The sequence below is a fragment of the Oncorhynchus kisutch genome, linkage group LG4, assembly GCF_002021735.2.
Source record: "Oncorhynchus kisutch isolate 150728-3 linkage group LG4, Okis_V2, whole genome shotgun sequence".
NCBI lineage: Eukaryota > Metazoa > Chordata > Actinopteri > Salmoniformes > Salmonidae > Oncorhynchus > Oncorhynchus kisutch.
This window is the reverse complement of record NC_034177.2, coordinates 15,989,526-16,013,922: the sequence shown is the minus strand read 5'-3', so window position 1 is coordinate 16,013,922 and position 24,397 is coordinate 15,989,526. Positions and strand designations below refer to the sequence as shown.

General features: G+C 44.5%; 1 protein-coding gene across 4 annotated transcripts; it reads right to left on the bottom strand.

Moving 5' to 3' along the window:
- Positions 1 to 1,709: 1,709 nt before the first annotated feature.
- LOC109889106 (interferon-induced protein 44-like) lies at positions 1,710 to 8,667 on the bottom strand. Of its 4 annotated transcripts, XM_031822515.1 has the most exons (9): positions 8,336 to 8,662; positions 6,879 to 6,970; positions 4,088 to 4,598; positions 3,952 to 4,003; positions 3,580 to 3,775; positions 3,137 to 3,289; positions 2,840 to 3,011; positions 2,638 to 2,738; positions 1,710 to 2,540 (listed from the first exon to the last, which is right to left on the bottom strand). In XM_031822515.1, exons 3-9 carry the CDS (start codon positions 4,563 to 4,565, stop codon positions 2,358 to 2,360), a joined length of 1,335 nt encoding a protein of 444 aa, XP_031678375.1. In that variant the 5' UTR covers positions 4,566 to 4,598; positions 6,879 to 6,970; positions 8,336 to 8,662; the 3' UTR covers positions 1,710 to 2,357. The 4 variants fall into 4 exon arrangements, with proteins under 4 accessions (XP_031678375.1, XP_020335892.1, XP_020335891.1 ...); XM_020480303.2 differs by lacking the exon at positions 6,879 to 6,970 and having other exon boundaries at positions 8,336 to 8,667; XM_020480302.2 differs by lacking the exon at positions 8,336 to 8,662 and having other exon boundaries at positions 6,879 to 8,255.
- Positions 8,668 to 24,397: the final 15,730 nt, after the last annotated feature.

Sequence of the window (24,397 nt, the reverse complement as noted above, 5' to 3'; positions counted from 1 at the left end):
CTGCAACAGTATAGCGGCTCAGATTTGGTTGAACCCGTTGCCCAGCCTCCCTCATGCTCATCGCATGGTTGACATGGTCAACCACAGTCGCTCTGATTTCATCAGCTATTGTGTTCCTGACTCCTCTTCCCTGTCCTCTCCTTCTCCCCCGTCCTACTTCACCTCTTCCTCCTCCTTCGCTTACTTCTTTTTCACCACCTCTTCCTCATCCTCCTCGTCTAGTTCTCACCCCTTACCCTCTGTCCAATATTAGCCTCCATTGTTGTCCAAACCAAATGTTTACCTGTGGCCTATTTATAGTGCTCAAGCTCTGATTTGTGAGTGAACTCATTATCTAAGTGTTTTCACATGTGTCCATGTAGAAAGACAATTGGCGAAATAGTGTAGTAATGTAGAGACCAATGTTTACAGTTTTGCTAGAAGTGTGTTATTAAATTACAAACTGAGTGTAAAGCAGAGAACGTGCATTCAGTTTGGCACACTTGGTAAATGCATTGGCTACAAGTGTTAATGGTTTCAGAGATAGTGCTTCAAGAATCACTGTTAGTGTTTAAACATTCAGAAAAAACTAAACAAATAATTCAGCAGCCTACTTCCCACGGCTATATGTGTAACTGGACACTTTAGAAGCATCCACCACAAAGACGACACATTGGACCTTGACTTTTAAGGTACGGCTTCTTCACATAGCCCACAGGCTGTTCAAGACTGAACATTACCTTGATTATTCAAACCAACCAGCTGAAAGAGTTGGAATATTCTGTACTTAGAGACATTTATGTCAGGGGTGAGCAACTCTTGTCTTATCCTGTGAGGCTGCCTGCATGAGTATGTTCCAACCCAGCGCTATCTCACCTGAGTCATAGTTGAATCAGGTGTGCTAGAGCTAAACTGAAACAAAAGCTGGCACACACTGTGGCCCCTGTTGCATTATGATCTAATTGGTTATTGTCTTATGTTTTTGTAATATGTAAACACAGACGAAACAAAAACCTGTAAGCAGTCTATTGACTAGTAAAATATACAAAGGAATGATCAAGAAACTTCCTCTTGTCATTTTGAAATGTTTTAAGGTCAGTGACATTTTGCAAGTCTACCGATAAAGATCATTAATTGAAGTCACCCAGAACCAAAACCAGTTTCTTTTTTTCAGCAACAGCTGTATGCATTATTTTCCTCTCTATGTCACAATCTAAACTGGACTATTATATTGAATTCCTGTTTTCATATAGGAGATACAAGTTATGTTTTGGGAGAGGGTATTGTTTGCATTTCAGCAATGACGCTCTTGTCTTCCAGCAAAGTCATTAGAAAGAATCGGTGAGGCCCCGAAATAAAATATTCTCTGGCTGTTTTGGAGTGCTTGTTGTGTTCCTTCTCTGGGGTGAGGACAGTGAATCACACCGCATTACATAGTAAGACCTCTGTCACCTGTCTGGAAGGGACATGGTGTCTAAATTAACTTAAGCTCCTCAGTTGTAACACTGGAAAGACGTGGCAGCAGAAAGTAGTTGACAGTTTGTATTTGAAAGTCAGCAGAGTAGTCGAGGAACAGGTCAGGACCAATATAAAGGGAAACACTGCTCAAAAAAAAAGTTCAAACATGTTCATTCCATTGACTGTTACTGTTTCATATGTGATCAATGGTGATTTAAATGTACCATAGTGTCAACTAATACAATGAAAAATGAGGACACAATACTATGATATTCAACAAAGGTAACTTTAATGGGCAGCTTTTCCAACAGCAGCACACACTGTTAATAACAACTTATTTTCACTTTCATGGTGATATACTGCCATCTAGTGGTTAAACTTCAAGCATTTGCAAGCCAAATGTGAAGTGAATCTAATATAAAAACTACATGATCTTGTACTAAGTTTTACCTTGTCCTTTTCTTCAGCGGGGGTATATTCTGAGGAGCAGATTGCTATATGAGACTATCCAAGAACTGACTATGTAGGATCAACTAGTATAGAGTGGTGGTGTCTTTAGTTTGATTCAAAGCAACCAATGAACATATGAAGAAAACCCAATCCTTTCACCTATCCCATGTAATCGAAACAATCACAATGATGTAAACAGAATTAGCAACGCTAGTGAACTAACTTTCAATCTAGGCCTAATACAGATTATTTCTAGCAATTGAATCAAATATTCAAGATGTAGGCTCAATGAGGCATGTTAAGATATTCTTATCATTCTGTAGTTTTGTGTAATGGATAACTAGTCATCATAATTATGATTACGTGAACACCATAGAACAAGATATACAGAATGAAGCAGAGGGAGGGCTAAACAAGGTGGCATAGACAGGAAATACCACCACCATGCTGGGTGATCTCCTCCACTTGGTCTAGTCGTGCTTCTCTTGGTCGTTGACGTCATCAAAGTAGTTGTCTGTGAAGCGGAGCATCTGGATCAGGGCACTGAGGAGCAGGATGTCACAGCTCATGTCCAGCTCCAGCTCTTCACTGTAGTTCTTTACTGGGACAATGCAGGACATGGGTACCCCCAGACGGCCACTCACCTCCTGGGCCTATGGGAGTCGGGACACACCAATCATTACCAAACATTACCCAAACATTAATGTGACTGTTCATGGTCATCTAATACAGGGGGAGTGCAGAGCTCACCTTGGTCTTTATGTACTGGCTGTTATACACGTTCCTCAAGTTATCAGCCACACAGGGACAGGCCTCATCCACCTTGGTAAGAAGAACCAGCTGTGGGATGCCTGTGGAACAACAACCCTCCATTAGTGTCACTAACCAGGGATTGCGCTAGTATAGTCTGTATAATCCATCTTTAACCCAGGTTTTTCTCTGACTGACTGACCTAGCAGGTTGACCCTCCTGCGAATGGCTGCCATTTTCTCCTCTAGTTTGGTTGACATAATGGAGACTTTGCAGGTGTCGATGACGTACACCACACAGTGGATCCTTTCATGCAGGTTCACTGACTGCTGGAATTCGTGGGCATCTGCTTGCAGAGGGACTGATGGGTTGAACTGGGAAAGGGAAAGATTAGGGGTTTGGGTCACACTAAGGAGAATCAAAGTGTATGTATGTATGTATGTATGTATGTATGTATGTATGTATGTATGTATGTATGTATGTATATGGTGCCCCTCACCCGGTATCTGTCTGGCACATGGCCTTTCAGAATGCTGCTGATGTCATCCACATCTAGCCCCGCCCCTGTGGCCTCCTCCATTCCCATCGTGTCACACAAAATGATTGGCAGCGGTTTGCCATCGCGTCCAGCCTTAACTGAGTAGGTGCGAAACTGAAATATAATTCATGCATCATCATTTTGTCCAGTGTCCAATCATCATTTTGTCCAGTGATCCAGTGGTAAAGCAAACTCCAATCACTGGTTGCGGTGGAAAAACGAATGCTGCCTATACATTCAAAAGGTGTGTAGACTGTTGAGCAACAACAAAAAAAGTAGGTAAACTGTGTTTACCCTCCACTACACAACTGATTTCGTCCACATAAATATGATGAAATTCATTCAAACTGTTGAAGCAGAGATAAAAGAAGAAGACCAGTTGTTTAACATGGTAGACCACATACCTGAGTGGTCAGACTGGTTCCAGAATTGCCCGATATGGCCTGGCTGGTCACATGGCCTCGGAAGATGGAGTTGACAGAGTTGAAAAAGCTGGACTTTCCAGCGCCGACAGGGCCGATGAGTAGAACTCTAGCCTGACGCACAGAACTGATCATGGGCCTGAAGAACTTAACAGACTCCATCAGCTCCTTTCTCCTCCTGTGGATAACAAGAACCTCAATTTAATATGCAAATGCTTTATTGTACTGTACTCAATCGTATAACATTCAGTATATGAGGCCCATGTGAGAATCAAATGATGCAATTGTAGTCAACATTAATATAGGCATTACAGCATCACAAAAAATAAATGGTCATTTCTGGTTGGAGCTTACTCAGCTTTCCAAAGAATTGTCCTCCATGGCTTTTCAATGATGTTACCACCTTCTGTAAAAAAAAAAAATATCATAATTAACATGCACAATTAAAAAATACACATTAAAGAGAGAAGAGAATTGATTCTACACTCACCTTCCACTTTATACACCTCACACTCAGTAAGGTTAAGGTTATTGCCATGCATTTCTGCAGCATTGAAGATGTAGTAGTTTCCTGGAATGCTGATCACTGTAGCTGTGTTAGCGTTCATTAACAGCAAAGCCTCCCCAAAGTAAGGGCCAGTTGTGTTATGCATTTTGACCGCATATTGGGGATTTGTGACGGGATACCTGACAGGATTTCTACCAGTTAAACTAAACAAAAAGGCTTTGTCATCCTGTATGTACTGGCCTTGCTTGGCTACGTCATGATCTTTACTTGTGTAGCCTCCAAAAACAAACCCTGTGGAGTTATATCCTACAGAGACTGTGGGACCTTGGTGGTCACATTTCTGGTGAAAGGCTGCTCCTGTGTAGCCATGTATACTGGCCTTGAACAGCAGGCTGAGTTTGATGTTTCCCAGTAAGGAACACAGCTGTTTCTCCTGTTCCTGGGTCAGTTTGGGGTTCATGGTGGGGATCACGTTGGTCTCAGTAGGGGTAGTCTGAGGAAAAACACAAATGAGTAGTGATGCACCGATATTACATTTTTGGCCGATACCAATATTTTCCTTGTCAAAAACCCGATAACCGTTATTAAACATTTTAGAGGCCTTAAGCATTTTAGTACAGTTAAATACACACAAGGACACTGCGGTCTAAGGCACTGCATTTCAGTGCAAGAGGTGTCATTACACTCCCTGGCTCGAATCCAGGCTGTATCACATCCAGCCGTGATTGGGAGTCCCATAGAGCGGAGCACAATTGGCCCAGCATCGTCCGGGTTTGGCCGTCATTGTAAATAAAAATTTGTTCTTAACTGACTTGACTAGTTAAAAAAGGTTACACACACACCAAAAATGTATTTTGTTGGCATTTACGTATGTCCCCTTTACCAGTAAAGCATAATCAAAACGTATTTCTTTCACTTACTTGCTGTGCTGTTTCGTTGTTCAGTCGTTTTATTCTCAACCAGAATTTCATCATATATGTCAAGCAGTGAAGTTTCAGCTCTGTCTGTGCGTGGCCACTCTTCCTCGGTGTGCACTGTCCCTGTGTCCGTTTCCATCTTGTCCAGCTGTGTATGTAACATTTCACGTAAACCCTGTTTCTTGTCTGAATCGAAGTAGCGGTCCTTGTACATAGCATCGATCATGGTGGCGACACAGTAAAGAGAGAATGCCACCGAATCGCTTGTTCACAGCCTGTCGACAATTTTGTAGAGCAGGTGTTTCAATGCCATGAGAGGGTATCACATCTGCTGCAGGCGTAGTAGAGTTTATTTCTCGAGTCAGCTCCATTTGAACAACTATCTAGTGTGTTCATGTTTCCAAGTTCAAAACATGTTCTCAAATGCAATTGAAATGGCAGCAGCGGTATGACAACCAGCATATTCTTGAGCTTGCAATAAGACGTTCCTCAGTACAAAATTCTCGACAACCCACTGTGCTGTTAGACTCAGCATGCTCATGGAGCTGATATGCTGGTCCAAATGTCCGTCGTGAAGCTATTATTGTGTAACTCCGGTAGGGCAACATATGAAAAATAGCGCACGTGGTAGTGTGTACCGGTGCTCGACCAGTCGGCGAAAGCCAACATCACCCACGACAGAGAACGGTTGATTGTCAAGAGCAATGAATTCCATTATCTTGGCGTTAATGGATTTTGGCTTTTGAGTTGTCTCGCTGAAATGTTCTTACTCTTTCAAATGACTGCTTCACTTGTTGACTGCTCGATCCACACAGCAGACACTGTGGGCTAGGTTAAGAATGCTGTGCTGCACACGTAGCGCAACATTTTACGTGGCGCCATTACATCATGTACCTACGTTATATAAGTATGCACGTCAGCTTTCACATCGGTTTTGCACACCGGTGTTAAACTAGACATTGCTCGATCGGGTCACCGATATATCGTGCATCCCTACAAATGAGATTCTGACATAAGACCCTAATGCTTCAGCTGTAGTTTTATCAAATTTACCCAGCTAACAACAAATGTTCCCACAACTTTAGAGAATGGGCCAAATGTTTTCATAGTAATGTTCCAGTGAATTGCAAGGACTGTTTTCAAGAGACCATTCCCTTAATGTCAACCAGAACGTCATTACCATATTCTAAAAATATTCAATATTAATGTTTTAGACATGTTTCATGGGAACTTTGTGTCCAGTTCTGAGGTTTAGTAGAACATTCCATCAACATCCCATAAACGTACATAGAACATGGTTGCCATGTTCTCACAATATAAGATCTAGAACACGGGTATACAACTGGGGTACTGCAGGGAGTCGTAAAAAAAATGATATACAGTGCATTCGGAAAGTATTCAGAACCCTTGACTTTTTCCACATTTTGTTACGTTACAACCTTATTCTAAAATGGATTGAATATATTTTTTTCTTCATCAATCTACACACAATACCTCATAATGACAAAGCAAAAACCAGGTTAGAAATCTTTGCAAATGTATACATGATAAATATTTTTAAAGTAAATATGACATTTACATAATTATTTTGACCCTTCACTCAGTAGCTTGTTGCAGCACCTTTAGCAGCGATTACAGGCTAGAGTCTTCTTGGGTATGACACTACAAGCTTGGCACACCTGTGTTTGGGGAGTTTCTCCCATTCTTCTCTGCAGATCCTCTCAAGCTCTGTCAGGTTGGATGGGGAGCGTCAATGCACAGCTATTTTCAGGTCTCTCCAGAGATGTTTGATCGGGTTCCAGTCCGGGCTCTATCAGAACTAGCTCAAAACGTCTTAAAATGAATGCAACACTCACCTGAATATGCTCGTTCACGGTTCTTGAGCACGCAAAAACGTACGGCAGCAGAGAGGAAGAGACTAATGGAGAAGTTTTACTCCACCCAAAATCTGTCCACGAAAACGAAAATAAACCCACGTAGTGAGGAATTTTTGTATGGAGGTCAATGAATGAGTGTCGAATTTGTTCAACCAAAAAAATGAATTGCTAAGTGAGACTTATTTGATCTAATATACGTTTCGTGGTTAGATTGTTACGAATGCATTGATATAAGTGGATTTCGAGATCCTCTGTCCAACTTTTATCACTCACTCTGTCGGATTTATCTATAGTTTTGCACATGCTCAAAAGGGGATTTATTTAAAATCATAGCAGTCAAACGAGTTAAATCGACATCCATTGAGGGAAAAAGATCTAGCAAGTTTAATAAAAGCGAATTATAATTTTTGTTGGAACATATTGAAATTCCTTTATTAGGAAAGGGGGTTACCAAGTCAGTTGTACAATTGAATGGCTTCAACTGAAATGCGTCTTCTGCATTTAACCCAACCCCTCTGAATCAGAGGTGCTGGGGGCTGCCTTAATCGACATCCACGTCGTCGGCGCCCCGGGAACAGGGCCTTATTTAGGGTCAGAACGACAGATTTTTACCTTGTCAGCTCGGGGATTCGATCCAGCAACCTTTCGGTTACCGGTCCAACCACAAGGCTATTACATCACATTAGCTCCCCAATAATAATAATAATTTTGATGGGAAACTTAATTTGGCTTCTTGTCGTTACAAATTACTTCGTTATTTCGTCTCAATTAGATCAATAACGTTATAGAAAATTGATTTATTGGATAAACATGGCAACTCCTCCTTTGCTGCGAAAAAATGGCTAGTTTTCAGACTTTCTGGGCAGGTTTTAGGTCTTTTCAATTTGACATTTTAACTGGACCGGTCAACCCTGGTGTTTAACCCCAAGCCACCCTAAACACCTGCGAGATTCTGTAAACTGGCTATTTTGAGTTTGTTGAAACGTGCAGATGTCAAATTCATTAGATTTGACATTGTTTCACCAAAGTAAACAGTCTGTGCTCATTTTGACTGTCTGATAAGAGCAATAGACTGCTACATGATCAGATGCTATGTGAAGAGCTTAACTTTCACTTTCACCACGCCCTTTCCTTCACAGTGGTCAAGGATAAAGAAACGAAACGAAACTGAATTTGGCACACGCAAATAAGACAAAGTTGTACAACTTTCTCTGTATTGTTGTTACAGAGAAAAATTAAAACATTTCAAATAGATGAATAACAAAATCACAACAAAATGGTGTTTGCATTGGCATGCTGCTAATTTTCAAAATAATTGTCAACCTAAAGACAGCAGGATTGGCACACATAAGGATTATCCACATGAACGGGTCAAAATATAAAGTTCTTAATATCAGAACTAGCTCAAAACGTCTTAAAATGAATGCAACACTCACCTGAATATGCTCGTTCACGGTTCTTGAGCACGCAAAAACGTACGGCAGCAGAGAGGAAGAGACTAATGGAGAAGTTTTACTCCACCCAAAATCTGTACACGAAAACGAAAATAAACCCACGTAGTGAGGAGTTTTTGTATGGAGGTCAATGAATGAGTGTCGAATTTGTTCAACCAAAAAAATGAATTGCTAAGTGAGACTTATTTGATCTAATATACGTTTCGTGGTTAGATTGTTACGAATGCATTGATATAAGTGGAAGCACGTGGCATTTCGGCAAATTTGAAAAAAACGACTACATCAGGGTTGTGCTTGTTGTCATAGAGATGGATAGAGGAATCATCATGGATATAACACTTTTAAGGACGTTGCTATTGAGGGCTTCCACCAATTAGAAGTATTCAACTGTGTGTGGGTTCCTATGAGTTGGGAGCAATCAGCCAATGAAGAATAAGAAAATGAACTCCCTTAAAATGGAGAATCTCAATGGCGCTGCCCTTGCTAGCACAGACACTATAATCGCACAAATATAAAGATAACTCCTATATCAATATCTATGGCCTATTGTTCACACATATCTGCCCTCTCATTGACTAGAATGGTCCTAACATGATCTTGCCTCTTCCTGCCTTCCTTTAATCTTTGAGAACATGTTTTTCGATCGTTGGAGCAGTCACTTGACTATCTTGTCAATATAATATACACTCTTTGGCTTTACTGAACAACAAGTTGAAAAACAGGGAGGGTTGGGTCAAATCAAATAACATTTTATTGGAAGGACAGATTTCCACAGTCTAATGCCCATTGCTCGTGTTTCTTGGCCCAAGCATGTCTTTTGTTCTTATGGGTGCACTTTAGTAGTGGTTTCTTTGCAGCAATGAAGGCCTGACTCACATCGTCTCCTTTGAACAGTTGACATTGATGTGTCTATTACTTAAACTCTGTGAATCATTAATTTGGGCTGCAATTTCTGAGGCTGGTAACTCTCTATTGAACTTAGCCTCTGCAGCAGCGGTAACTCGGTCTTCCATTCCTGTGACTGTCCTCATGAGCCAGTTTCATCATCAATCTATTGGTCCATAATATGGACTTGGTATTTTACCAAATAGGGCTATCTTCTGTATTCCACCCCTACTACATGATTCCATATGTGTTATTTCATAGTTTTGATGTCTTCACTATTATTCTACAATGTATAAAAATAAAGAAAAACCCTGGAATGAGTAGGTGTGTCCAAACTTTTGACTGGTACTGTATGAAACAGTAAGAGTAAATTAAATGTCATGAACATGTGCTTTTTGAGCACAGTGTTTCCCTGTTCCCCTCTAACCTGTTCCTCTACTAGGCTACTCCGCTTACTTTCAAATATAAACTGTCAACTACCTGAAGTTCAACTTTCTGCTGCCATTTCTTGCCTGTGTTTAGTGGCCTATAGCAAGAATGGTAACATTTTGCATTACAACTGATGAGCTTTCACTTCTCTTGTAGACTGTGACTATATCCCTTCTAGGACAGGTGACACATAACAGAGGTCTTACTGTGTAGTGCGGTGTGGTTCCCTGTCCTTGCCCTAGAGAACTAACACAACAAGCACTCTTCAAACGAAGTCGCTGCAAGACCAGAGATCCATTGGTGAAATGCAAACACCCTCTCCCAACGTGTAACTCATATCTCCTATATGAAAACAGGAATTAAATATAATTAAAATCAAACATGTATGAAAATGCCATAACGTGTCAGAAGTCCAGTTTCGATTGTGACACATAGACACATAGAGAAGAAAATAATACATATACAGTAGCTGCTGCTAGAGGGATCCAAAAGACTAGTTTTGGTCCAAGGTGACTTCATTTAATTTGATCTTTGTCGATAGACTTACAAAAGATCCCTGTGACATTTAAAAAAATGTCAAAGTGGCAATAGGAGCATAGAATAAGCTTCTGTATTGCTCTTCTTGAAAATTGTCTTGTATATTTTAATAATCAAAATAATGCTCACATGTTTGCTCAGCTCGTATTTATGTGTTTACATGTTTCCTTGTACAACACAAAAACATATTCATTATCTAATTGGTTATTGTCTTAACTACAATGAGAATGTTATTTATTAAGTATAATTCCCACCCTATGTTCCTACTTCCCCCTTCTCTCCCGCTAGCTAATTTCTACATCTACTGTAATTTTTACTTTGAGGCTAGAGGGGCATACAGTACACTTCCATAAAGACGTCACTACCCTACCTCAAGAAGACAGTGCAGCGTTGGTGCCTTTATATCAAACCAATGCATTGAAAGCAGATTACCTGCGTCTGTTTGATGTAATGGGTGTCGTCGCCTGAAGAGGAGGAATCGGACCAAAGCTCAGCGTGGTAAGTGTTCATGACTTTTTATTTAAACTGAACACTCTAACAAAAGAACAAAGAGAATAAACGAAACCAAAACAGTCCTGTCAGGTGCAGAAAACACTAAACAGAAAATAACTACCCACAAAAACCATGTGGGAAAAAGCTACCTAAGTATGGTTCCCAATCAGAGACAATGATAGTCAGCTGTCCCTGATTGAGAACCATACCCGGCCAAAACAAAGAAATACAAAACACAGAAAAAGGAACATAGAATTCCCACCCAAATCACACCCTGACCAAACCAAAATAGAGACATAAAAAGCTCTCTATGGTCAGGACAGTACCCCCCCCCCCCCCCTCCTATAGGGGTTGGTCTGGGTGGGCATTTCTCTGTGGTGGCGGCTCTGGTGCGGGACGTAGACCCCGCTCCACCTCTGGCTAGGCCCACTTAGGTGGCGCCTCTAGAGTGGGAACCCTTGCCGCCGACCCGGACTGGGGACCCCTCGTAGCGGACCCCGGACTGGGCGCCTTCGTAGCGGGCCCCGGACTGGGCGCCCTTGTAGCTGCCCCGGACTGGGCGCCCTCGTTGTGGGGCCCGGACTGGGCACCCTCGTTGTGGGCCCCGGACTGGGCACCCTCATAGCGGGCCCCAGACTGGGCACCCTCGTAGCGGGCCCCGGACTGGGCACCCTTGTTGTGTGCCCCGGACTGGGCACCCTTGTTGGAGGCTCCGGACTGGAGGGCGACTCTGGAGGCTCCAGACTGGAGGGCGTCACTGGAGGCTCCGGACTGGAGGGCGTCGCTGGAGGCTCGGACTGGAGGGCGACTCTTAAGGCTCAGGACTAGAGGGCATCGCTGGAGGCTCCGGACTGGACGGAGGAGACGCAGAGACAGCCTGGTGCGTGGGTCTGCAACAGGGCCCTGCAGGCTGGGGAGACCTACTGGAGGCCTGGTGCATAGAGGAGGCACCGGATGAACCGGGCTGTGGGGGAGCACTGGAGCTCTGGTGCTCAGCCTTGGCACCACTCCTCCAGGCTGAATGCAAACTTTAACCCGGCCCCTCCAGAGTGCAGGCACAGGTTGAACCGGGCTGTGGGGGAGCACTGGAGATCTGGTGCTTACCACTCGCACGTCTCCACTTGGATCAATGCCCACTTTAGCCAGGCACGGGTGGAGCGCAGGCATAGGACGAACTGAACAGTCCCAGCGTACCGGAGACAGTGCGAAGAGCCGGCGCAGGATACCCTGGACCGAAACGGCGCACCGGAGACCAAGTGCGCTGAGCTGCCACAATCTGCCCTGGCTGGATGCCCACTCTCGCATGGCACTTGCGGGGGGCTGGCATATAGCGCTCCGGGCTATGAGCATGTACTGGAGACACTGTGCGCTTTACCGCATAACACGGTGCCTGACCAGTACCGCGCTGCTTCTGGTAAGCACAGGGAGTTGGCTCAGGTCTATCGCCTGACTGCCAATCTCCCCATGTGCACCCCCCAAAAAAATTATTTGGGTCTGCCTCTCATGCCTGCTGCGCTGCCTTGCCTCATATTGCCGCCTCTCAGTTTTAGCTGCCTCCAGCTCCTTTTTCGGGTGGCGATATTCCCCAGCCTGTCTCCAGGGTCCCTTTCCGTCCAATATCTCCTCCCATGTCCAGGAGTCCTGAACCCTCTGCTCCTCCATACCACGCTGCCTGGTCCGTTGGTGGTGGGTAGCTCTGTAACGGGTGTCGTCATCTGTAGAGGAGGAATCGGACCAAAGCGCAGCGTCTTAAGTGTTCATGCCTTTCATTTAAACTGAACACTCTAACAAAAGAACAAAGAGAATAAACGAAACCGAAACAGTCCTGTCAGTTGCAGAAAACACTAAACAGAAAATAACTACTACTACTACAGAAAATAACTATTACTACTAAACTCTTTCCCAACAATGCAGTAATCAATATTCATAGTACTTTAACATAAAATAAAGTAGAACAAAAACATGTAAGAAATAGAAATAAGAAGAAGACGAGAAAGTAAGTATGCCATTTACAGGGCCAGTTCCAGGATCAGTGCCAAAACCATGTTTACAATGTGCAGGGATACTGGAGTGGTAGGGGTAGATATGTATAGAGGTAACGTGACTAAGCATAAGGATATATGATAACGTTGACAGCATTGGCTTGGCAGCTCCTCTCTTTGTGTTTGGGCCAGCCTCTGTTCTCCTCATTATCTCCTGTCTTTCGCCTGGCCAAAAATAGAGACTGATACACTCCATCGTTATTTTGTTTAGTCAAACCGTTTCAGGGACATGACAAAGTACTTGCTCACTAAAAGGGGCATTCAGGCGGTGTTTATTTTATTGTGGCTTAATTAACAACATGATTTGGGAATTAATTGTAGCACTGTATGAACCAGATATCCATGGCCTGTTTGTCCTCCATTCTTTGTAATATATCTTGTTGTGACCCACTGAATGCACACTGGTCGAATCAACGTTGTTTCCACATCATTTTGTGTGCATCTAGAGGTGAAAAAACTCTAGATCACCTTTACGCCACACACAGAAACGCCTACAAAGCTCTCCCTCACCCTCTATTTGGCAAATCTGACCATAACGCTATCCTCCTGATACCTGCTCACAAGCAAAAACTCAAACAGAAAGTACCAGTGACGTGCTTAATACGGAAATGGTCAGATAAAGCGAATGCTAAGCTAGAGGATTTTTTAGCTAGTGCAGACTGGAATATGTTATGGGATTCATTCAATGACATTGAGGAGTTTACGTCGTCCCCACAGCAACCGTACATACATATCCCAACCAGAAGCCATGGATTACAGACAACGTCAGCACTGAGATAAAGGCAAGAACTGCTGCTTTCAAGGAGTGGGACACTAATTTGAATGTTTATAAGAAATCCCGCTATGCCCTTCGCCGAACAATCAAACAGGCAAAGTGTCAATACAGGATTACGATCTAATACTACTACGCCGTCTCTGATGCTCGTCTGATGTGGTAGGGCTTGCAAGCATTCACGGAAACCCAGCCACGAGCTGCCCAGTGATGCGAGCTTACCAGACGAGCCAAATGCCTTCTATGCTCGCTTCAAGGCAAGCAACATTGAACCATGCATGAGAGCACCAGATGTTCCGGACCACTGTGTGATCACACTCTCCAAAGCCGATGTGAGTAAGAGATCTAAAAGGTTTAAGGTGAACATTCACAAGGCCGCAGGGTAAAAGGGATTACCAGGACGCGTACTTTGAGCATGCGCTAACCAGTTGGCAAGTGCCTTCACTGACATTTTCAACCTCTCCCTGACCCAGTCTGTCCCTGTGCCCAAGAACGCTAACGTTACCTGTCTAAATGACTATCGCTCCATAGCACTCACATCTGTAGCCATGAAAGGCTTTGAAAGGCTGATCTTGGCTCATATCAACACCAAAATCCCAGACAACCTCGACCGACTCTAACAAACCGCCCCAACCGATGCACAGATTACACAATATCTATTGCACAATAGCTATTGCATTACACACTGCCCTTTCCCACCTGGACAAGAGGAACCCCTACTGTATGTGAGAATGCTGTTAATTTCAACACCACAGTGCCCTCCAAGCTCATCACTAAGCTAAGGACTCTGGGACTGAACAACTCCCTCTGCAACTGTATCCTGAACTTCTTGATAGGTCACCCCCAGGTGGTGAGGGTAGGCAACAACACATCCGTCACACTGAGGGGTGCTTGCTTTATAAGACTTAAAGGTTGAGACCGAGTCTGCCTCTCTCAAATGGGTAGGCAGACATTTCCATAAAAATTGAGCTCTATAGGAGAAAGCCCTGCCTCCAGCTGTTTGCTTAGAAATTCTAGGGACAATTAGGAGGCCTGCGTCTTGTGAGTACGTGTAGGTATGTACGGCAGGACCAAATCAGAGAGATAGGTAGGACAAGCCCATGTAATTCTTTGTAGGTTAGCAGCAAAACCTTGAAATCAGCCCTTGCCTTAACAGGAAGCCAGTGTAGGGAGGCTAGCAATGTAGTAGTATGATCAATTTTTTTGGTTCGAGTCAGGATTCTAGCAGCCGTATTTAGCACTAACTGAAGTTTACTTAGTTTATTTTTTATTTATTTTTTATTTTTTATTTCACCTTTATTTAACCAGGTAGGCTAGTTGAGAACAAGTTCTCATTTGCAACTGCGACCTGGCCAAGATAAAGCATAGCAGTGTGAGCAGACAACAAAGAGTTACACATGGAGTAAACAATTAACAAGTCAATAACACAGTAGAAAACAAAGGGGGAGTCTATATACAATGTGTGGAAAAGGCATGAGGTAGGCAAATAATTACAATTTTGCAGATTAACACTGGAGTGATAAATGATCAGATGGTCATGTACAGGTAGAGATATTGGTGTGCAAAAGAGCAGAAAAGTAAATAAATAAAAACAGTATGGGGATGAGGTAGGTGAAAAAGGGTGGGCTATTTACCAATAGACTATGTACAGCTGCAGTGATCGGTTAGCTGCTCAGATAGCTGATGTTTGAAGTTGGTGAGGGAGATAAAAGTCTCCAACTTCAGCGATTTTTGCAATTCGTTCCAGTCACAGGCAGCAGAGTACTGGAACGAAAGGCGGCCAAATGAGGTGTTGGCTTTAGGGATGATCAGTGAGATACACCTGCTGGAGCTTTATCTGGGTAGCCGGAAAGTTGAGCGTTGCAGTAGCATAACCTAGAATTAACAAAAGCATGGATTAATTTTTCTGCATCATTTTTGGACAGAAAGTTTCTGATTTTTGCAATCTTACGTAGATGGAACAAAGCTGTCCTTGAAACAGTCTTGATATCCTTCACAGTTTTATTTGAGACGACTGTACAACCATTAAGATTAATTGTCAGATTCAACAGAAGATCTCTTTGTTTCTTGGGTCCGAGAACAAGCATATCTGTTTTGTCCGAGTTTAAAAGTAGAAAGTTTGCAGCCATCCACTTCCTTATGTCTGAAACAGACTTCGAGCAAGGGCAATTTTGGGTCTTCACCATGTTTCATTGAAATGTACAGCTGTGTGTCATCTGCATAGCAGTGAAAGTTAACATTATGTTTTCGAATGACATCCCCAGGTAAAATATATAGTGAAAACAATAGTGGTCCTAAAACGGAACCTTGAGGAACACCGAAATTTACAGTTGATTTGTCAGTGGACAAACCATTCACAGTGGGTCATCGCCGGAGGAACCGGACCGTGGATCGTCGCTGGAAGCTCTGGACCGTGGATTGTTGCCAGAGGAACCGGACCGTGGATTGTCACCGGAGGCTCCGGACCTTGGATCGTCACTGGAGGCTCCGGGCCATGGATCATCACTCTAGGCTCCGGGACATGGATCATCACTGGAGGCTCCGGGCCCTGGAACCGTCGCTGGAGGCTCCAGCCTGGGAACCGTCGCTGGAGGCTCCGGACTGGGAACTGTCGCTGAAGGCTCCGGACTGGGAACTGTCGCTGAAGGCTCCGGACTGGGAACCATTGCTGGAGGCTCTAGACTGTGAACCCTCGCTGGAGGCTCCAGACTGGGAACCCTCGTTGGAGGTTCCGAACTGGGAACCGTTGCTGGAAGGCTCTGAACTGCAGACCGTCGCAGGAGGCCTGGTGCGTGGAGCCGGCACAGGACGTACCGGGCTGGGGAGAAGCACAGGAGGCCTGGAGCGTGGAGCCAGCACAGGACGTTCTGGGCTGTGGAGGCGCACTGGAGGTCTGGAGCGTAGAGCTGGTACAACGTGTCCTGGACAGATGACAACCTTCACACGGCAAGTGCGGGGAGCTGGCACAGGACGCACTGGGCTGTGGAGGCGCACTGGAGACACTGTGCGTAGAACCGGCACACATTGTACCAGAACGGTGACACACACATCAGGGCGAGTGCGTGGAGGAGACACAGGACGTACCGGACTGGGGAGGTGCACTGGAGGCCAGATGCATGAAACTGGTGCATATGACACCGGACTGGTGTCACGTTCCTCAGCACACCCGCTCTGCAGCGCTCTCTTTGCCAACACCTCTCTCCGGAATCTTTTGTCGAGTTCCTCACTCGACTCCCTGACTGGCTCTGGTTCACCCCTCGGCTTCGCCGACCACTCCGTGCCCCCCCCCCCCCCCCCCAAAAAACAAAACAATTCGGGCTGTCTTTTGGGCTTGCGTCCTGGCCGCGAACCCTGGCGTTTTCATTGTTCCTCCTTCTCTGCTTCCGCCTGTTTCCATGGCAGGCTTTTGTCTCCTGCCATTATTTCCTCCCAAGTCCAGGATGTCCTCCACTACTGGCTTTCCTCCCAGGCCCTATCCCTGCTCCTTCTGGGCACGCTGCTCGGTCCTTTGGTGGTGGGATCTTCTGTCACGATCGTTGGTTGAATTAATGGACCAAGGCACAGCATGCATAGAGTTCCACATGTTTATTGGATGAAACTCACAGAAAACCATAAAGCGCAAAACGAAACGTGAAACTAATGTAGTGCTCGCAGGCAACTAGGCATAAACAAGATCCCACAAAAACCCAGTGTGAAAAGGCTGCCTAAATATGATCCCCAATCAGAGACAACGATAGACAGCTGCCTCTGATTGGGAACCATACCAGGCCAACATAGAAATGAAAAAACTAGACTACCCACCCTAGTCACACCCTGACCTAACCAAAATAGAGAATAAAAAGGATCTCTAAGGTCAGGCCGTGACAGGTGTTGTTACGCCCTGGCCACAGAGTGGCTTTTATTCTCTATTTTGGTTAGGCCAGGGTGTGACTAGGGTTGGCATTCTAGTTTCTTTATTTCTATGTTTTCTGTTTCTGTTTTGGCCGGGTATGGTTCTCAATCAGGGACAGCTGTCTATTGTTATCTCTGATTGGGAATCATACTTAGGCAGCCTGTTTTTACTCCTTAGTTGTGGGTATTTTTAGTGGCAATATAGCCCTTGGAAGCTTCACAGTCGTTTCTTTGCTTCTTGTTTTGTTGCCGACATTTTATATAAATAAACAAAAATGTACGCTCACCACACTGCACCTTGGTCCGGTCATTTCCAGAAAGACGTCCGTGACAGAACTACCCACCACAAACGGACCAAGCAGCGTGGTAAGGAGGACTGGACATGGGAGGACATCCTGAATGGGAAAGGATCCTGAATGTGGGAGGAGATCCTGGCAGGAAAGGATCGCCTGCCGTGGAAGCAGCGAGGAAGGCGAAGGCAGCGAGATAAAGGGCCCAGGATTACACAGGGTCACGGCTGGCAGTAAAGACCGGGAGGCCACTCCCCTCAAAATTTGGGCCTCTCTGCAGGCCCCGGACTGGAGACCCTCGTTGCAGGCCCCGGACGGAGGACCCTCTTTGCAGGCTCTGGACTGGAGACCGTCGCTGGAGGCTCCGAACTGGAGACCGTCGCCAGAGGCTTCGTGACATGGATCATCACCGGAGGCTTCGTGCCATGGATCGTCACTGGAGGCTTCGGGCCATGGATCATCACTGGAGGCTTCATGCCATGGATCATCACTGGAGGCTTTGTGCTATGGATCATCACTGGAGTGAGGAGACGTATAGGCAGTCTGGTGTGTGGAGCTGCCACAGGGCTTACCAGGCTGGGGAGACATACAGGAGGCCTGGTTCTGGGCGCAGGCACAGGACTCACCAGTCTGGGGAGGCGCACTGGAGGTCTCGAGCGTAGAGCCTGCACAACCCGTCCTGGCTGGATGGTTACCTTCACCCGGCAAATGTGGGGCGCTGGCACAGGACGCACTGGGCTGTGCAGAAGCACCGGAGACACAGTGCACAAGAGCCGGCGCAGGAAATCCTGGGCCAAAGAGACGCACTAGGAGCCAGGCGCGCTGATCCTGCACCATCGGTCCTGGCTGGATGCCCACTCTAGCCCGTCCAATGCGGGGAGCTGGAATGTAGCGCACCGGGCTGTGAACGCGCACTGGAGACGCTCCAGTACCACGCTCCTTACGGTAAGCATGAGGAGTTGGCTCAGGTCTGAATCCTGACTCTGCCACACTCCCCGTGTGCCAGATTGTCCCGGCTTTGTGGCTGTCTGTTTGTTGTTTTCAATTTTCCCTGTGACCTTCCCTGACTGGAATTGCATGGAGTAAGAGCGTAACCTAGATGCTACCATGACAAAGACCAAAGACGGCGGAAGTATCGATGAGGCCAGTGGTGTCGCTCTATCACAGGTGATTGATGTTTTTAAAATAAGAGGCAGGTGTTACAACAACAATAAAATATTTAGACAAAGTGTTTTGTCTAAATACTGTTGGAGTCAACTAATAAAATAACGGACAAACTGACCAGAGAGGTCCAGGACCTGAAGAACAGTTTGCAGTCCTCTCAGGGTCAGCTCGATGAGTTTAAACAGGAGAACGGCAGGATGACAGCAATCTGTCATTATCTCGAGGGACAATCAAGGCCGAACAACATGATTGAATTACAGAATCTCCACATGAGACCTTGACTGATACTAAGGAAAAAGTGAGGGAAATTATCTCAGAGAAACTGAAGATGGACCACAGGAAGATTGAGCTGGAGCGTGCCCATAGAACTGGATCCCACCACCGGCCCAAGTAGTGGTCAAGTTCCTGAGGTTCAAGGACAAGGTAGGTGTTCTGGAAAGAGACAAAAACTTGAGAGGAACGTATATCGTCCTCACCAAGGACTATCTGAAAGCTGTGCATCAGAAGAGGAAAGAACTTATCCCAACCATGAAAGCTGTGTGTGTTTCCAATTATTTTAATGATTAGCCAACATACTCATGCATAAAAAAACTATTAATGAAAGAAAAGCATTGTAAGTTTCAACTTCGTAAAGTTAGTGTGGGAGAGGTCGAAAGAATTGTTATTGATCAATGACAAACCTGGCATTGACATCTTAGATGGAAAGCTACTGTGGATGGTAGCTGACTCTATAGCCACTCCTATCTGTCATATCTTTAATATGAGTCTAGAGGAAAGTCTTTATCCTCAAGCCTGGAGGAAAGCCAAAGTCATTCCTCTCCCCAAGAGATGTAAAGCAGCCTTTACTGGTTCTAACAGCAGACCAATCAGCTTGTTGCCAGCTCCTAGCAAACTGTTGGACAAAAATAGTGTTTGACCAAATAAAATAAAATAAAATGTATTTATATAGCCCTTCTTACATCAAATCAAATCTAAATCAAATCAAATGTATTTATATAGCCCTTCGTACATCAGCTGATATTTCAAAGTGCTGTACAGAAACCCAGCCTAAAACCCCAAACAGCAAGCAATGCAGGTGTAGAAGCACGGTGTTTAGGAAAAACTCCCTAGAAAGGCTAAAACCTAGGAAGAAATCTAGAGAGGAACCAGGCTATGTGGGATGGCCAGTCCTCTTCTGGCTGTGCCGGGTGGAGATTATAACAGAACATGGCCAAGATGTTCAAATGTTCATAAATGACCAGCATGGTAGAATAATAATAAGGCAGAACAGTTGAAACTGGAGCAGCAGCACGGCCAGGTGGACTGGGGACAGCACGGAAAGGACTGGAGCCTTTCCGTTCACCTGTGATCATTAGATCAGCTGATATCCCAAAGTGCTGTACAGAAACCCAGCCTAAAACCCCAAACAGAAAGCAATGCAGGTGTAGAAGCACGGTGGCTAGGAAAAACTCCCTAGAAAGGCCAAAACCTAGGAAGAAACCTAGAGAGGAACCAGGCTATGAGGGGTGGCCAGTCCTCTTCTGGCTGTGCTGGGTGGAGATTATAACAGAACATGGCCAAGATGTTCAAATGTTCATAAATGATCAGCATGGTCAAATAATAATGACCACAGTAGTTGTCGAGGGTGCAGCAAGTCAGCACCTCAGGAGTAAATGTCAGTTGGCTTTTCATAGCCGATCATTAGGAGTATCTCTACCGCTCCAGCTGTCTCTAGAGAGTTGAAAACAGCAGTTCTGGGACAGGTAGCACGTCCAGTGAACAGGTCAGGGTTCCATAGCCGCAGGCAGAACAGTTGAAACTGGAGCAGCAGCATGGCCAGGTGGACTGGGGACAGCAAGGATTCGTCATGCCAGGTGGTCCTGAGGCATGGTCCTAGGGCTCAGGTCCTCCGAGAGAGAGAAAGAAAGAGAGAAATAGAGAGAGCATACTTAAATTCACACAGGACACCGGATAAGACAGGAGAAGTACTCCAGATATAACAAACTGACCCTAGCCACCCGACACGTAAACTACTGCAGCATAAATACTGGAGGCTGAGACAGGAAGGGTCAGGAGACACTGTGGCCCCATCCGATGATACCCCCGGACAGGGCCAAACAGGAAGGATATAACCCCACCCACTTTGCCAAATCACAGCCCCCACACCACTAGAGGGATATCTTCAACCACCAACGTACCATCCTGAGACAAGGCCGAATATAGCCCACAAAGATCTCCGCCACGGCACAACCAAAGGGGGTGCGCCAACCCAGACAGGAAGATCAAGTCAGTGACTCAACCCACTCAAGTGACGCATCCCTCCTAGGGGCGGCATGAAAGAGCACCAGTAAGCCATTGACTCAGCCCCTGTAATAGGGTTAGAGGCAGAGAATCCCAGTGGAGAGATGGGAACCGGCCAGGCAGAGACATCAAGACCCACTGTAGAGATGAGTCTTTAGTAAAGACTTAAAGGTTGAGACCGAGTCTTGTCTCACATGGGTAGGCAGACCATTCCATAAAAATGGAGCTCTATAGGAGAAAGCCCTGCCTCCAGCTGTTAGCTTAGAAATTATAACGAAAATTATGAGGCCTGCATCTTGTGACCGTAGCGTATGTGTAGGTATGTACGGCAGGACCAAATCAGAAAGATAGGTAGGAGCAAGCCCATGTAATTCTTTGTAGGTTAGCAGTAAAACCTTGAAATCAGCCCTTGCCTTAACAGGAAGCCAGTGTAGGAGGCTAGCACTGGAGTAATATGATCACATTTTTTGGTTCTAGTCAGGATTCTAGCAGCCGTATTTAGCACTAACTGAAGTTTATTTAGTGCTTTACCCAGGTAGCCGGAAAGTAAAGCATTGCAGTAGTCTAACCTAGAAGTGACAAAAGCATGGATGAATTTTTCTACATAACTTCTCTGTAAACAAATCACCAAAATACTTTCCGCATGCTTATAGAGAAGGGCACTCAGCATGTACTGCACTGATGATTGGTTGAAATAAATAGATAATAATACAATTGTGGGAGCTGTACTGTTAGATTTCAGTGCAGCCTTTGACATTACTGACCATAACCTGTTGTTGAGAACATATGTGTTGTGGCTTTTCAACCTTTGCCATATTGTGGATTCAGAGCTTTCTATCTAATAGAAAGAGAGTTTTCTTTAATGGAAGATTCTCTAATGTCAAACATATAAAGTGTGGTGTACCGCAGGGCAGTTCTTTAGGCCCTCTACTCTTTCCATTTTTACCAATGACCTGTCACTGGCATTGAACCATATAATTTGTGTCCATGTATGCTGATGATTCAACCATATACACATCGGGAACTACAGCTTATGAAGTCACTGAAACCCTTAACAAAGAGTTGCAGTCTGCTTTGGAATAGGTGGCCAGTAATTAACTGGTCCTGAACATCTCTAAAACTAAGATCATTGTATTTGGTACAAATATGTATTTGGTCCAAAGTTCTAGCCCTCAACTGAATCTGGTAATGAATGGTGTCTCTGTTGAACAAGTTGATGAGACCAAATTACTTGGTGTTACTGTCGGTTCCGTTTTTCTGTTCTCCGTTTTATTTACTTAACAAATAAGGAACACTCAAAATGTGGACTTATAAATCCTAACAATTTTTATCAAAATACAGCTGTAGACAGAAGTCAAAGATCAAACATCAAATATACAGTGCCTTGCGAAAGTATTCGGCCCCCTTGAACTTTGCAACCTTTTGCCACATTTCAGGCTTCAAACATAAAGATATAAAACTGTACTTTTTTGTGAAGAATCATCAACAAGTGGGACACAACCTTCTTCCACATGTTTGGTGTGTCTCCCAGGTGGCTTGTGGCAAACTTTAAATGACACCTTTTATGGATATCTTTAAGAAATGGCTTTCTTCTTGCCACTCTTCCATAAAGGCCAGATTTGTGCAATATACGACTGATTGTTGTCCTATGGACAGAGTCTCCCACCTCAGCTGTAGATCTCTGCAGTTCATCCAGAGTGATCATGGGCCTCTTGGCTGCATCTCTGATCAGTCTTCTCCTTGTATGAGCTGAAAGTTTAGAGGAACGGCCAGGTCTTGGTAGATTTGCAGTGGTCTGATACTCCTTCCATTTCAATATTATCGCTTGCACAGTGCTCCTTGGGATGTTTAAAGCTTGGGAAATCTTTTTGTATCCAAATCCGGCTTTAAACTTCTTCACAACAGTATCTCGGACCTGCCTGGTGTGTTCCTTGTTCTTCATGATGCTCTCTGCGCTTTTAACGGACCTCTGAGACTATCACAGTGCAGGTGCATTTATACGGAGACTTGATTACACACAGGTGGATTGTATTTATCATCATTAGTCATTTAGGTCAACATTGGATCATTCAGAGATCCTCACTGAACTTCTGGAGAGAGTTTGCTGCACTGAAAGTAAAGGGGCTGAATAATTTTGCACGCCCAATTTTTCAGTTTTTGATTTGTTAAAAAAGTTTGAAATATCCAATAAATGTCGTTCCACTTCATGATTGTGTCCCACTTGTTGTTGATTCTTCACAAAAAAATAAAGTTTTATATCTTTATGTTTGAAGCCTGAAATGTGGCAAAAGGTTGCAAAGTTCAAGGGGGCCGAATACTTTCGCAAGGCACTGTACAACTGATGTCTCTCACGAGTTCTGCCCTATACGAAAAGTCCCAAGATATTTTAGTAAGCACGAAGTCCAGCCCTGGTGATGTCACTGCATACTTCATTACCTGCTACTCATCAGACCAAGCCCATGCATACACAGCTATACAAACTTGCAAGAGAGATACAATAGTTCCAGTGTTTTCTTAAGCCTCAGCAGTAACTGTCCACTCCCCCAAGTTGATTTATAGAAGAATGTCTGACTAGCCTCTTATCTCTTTTACTCCCCTGCAGGGCTCTATGTTTATCTGTGAAGTGCTTTATCACAGACCCCATGCAATTGTTCACACATTTCTCAGACGATTTCTTTATAAGAGGCAGAGACTTAGAAAAGACTGTGGAACAATTTTAAAACCTTATAATGAATATATATATTGTTAATCTGTAGTCTATGACCCTATAAATGTAGTGGGGGAAGGGTCTTATAACCCTTCCCCTTCTATTAATACAACATAAGCATAATCAATTATAATAATACATCAAACATTTGGTGCAGCCCCCAATATGGTGCAGACCTCAATTTGACCCCATCATTACCTTAGATTGTAAACTGTCATGGTCAAAACATAGATTCAATGGTTGTAAAGATGGGGAGAGGTCTGTCCGTACTACATAGATGATCTGCTTTCAAGTCCTGCAGGCTCTAGTTTTGTCTTATCTTGATTATTGTCCAGTCATGTGGCCGAGTGCTGCAAGTAAAGACCTAGTTAAGCTGCCACTGGCTCAGAACAGAGCAGCCCATCTTGCTCTTCATTTTAATCGGAGGACTAATATAAATACTTTGCATGCCAGTCTCTCTTGGCTAAGGGTTGAAGAGAGACTGACTGCATCAATTCTTATTTTTATGAGTAACATTGTGTTGAAAATTCCAAATCTTTTGCATAGTCAAATTAC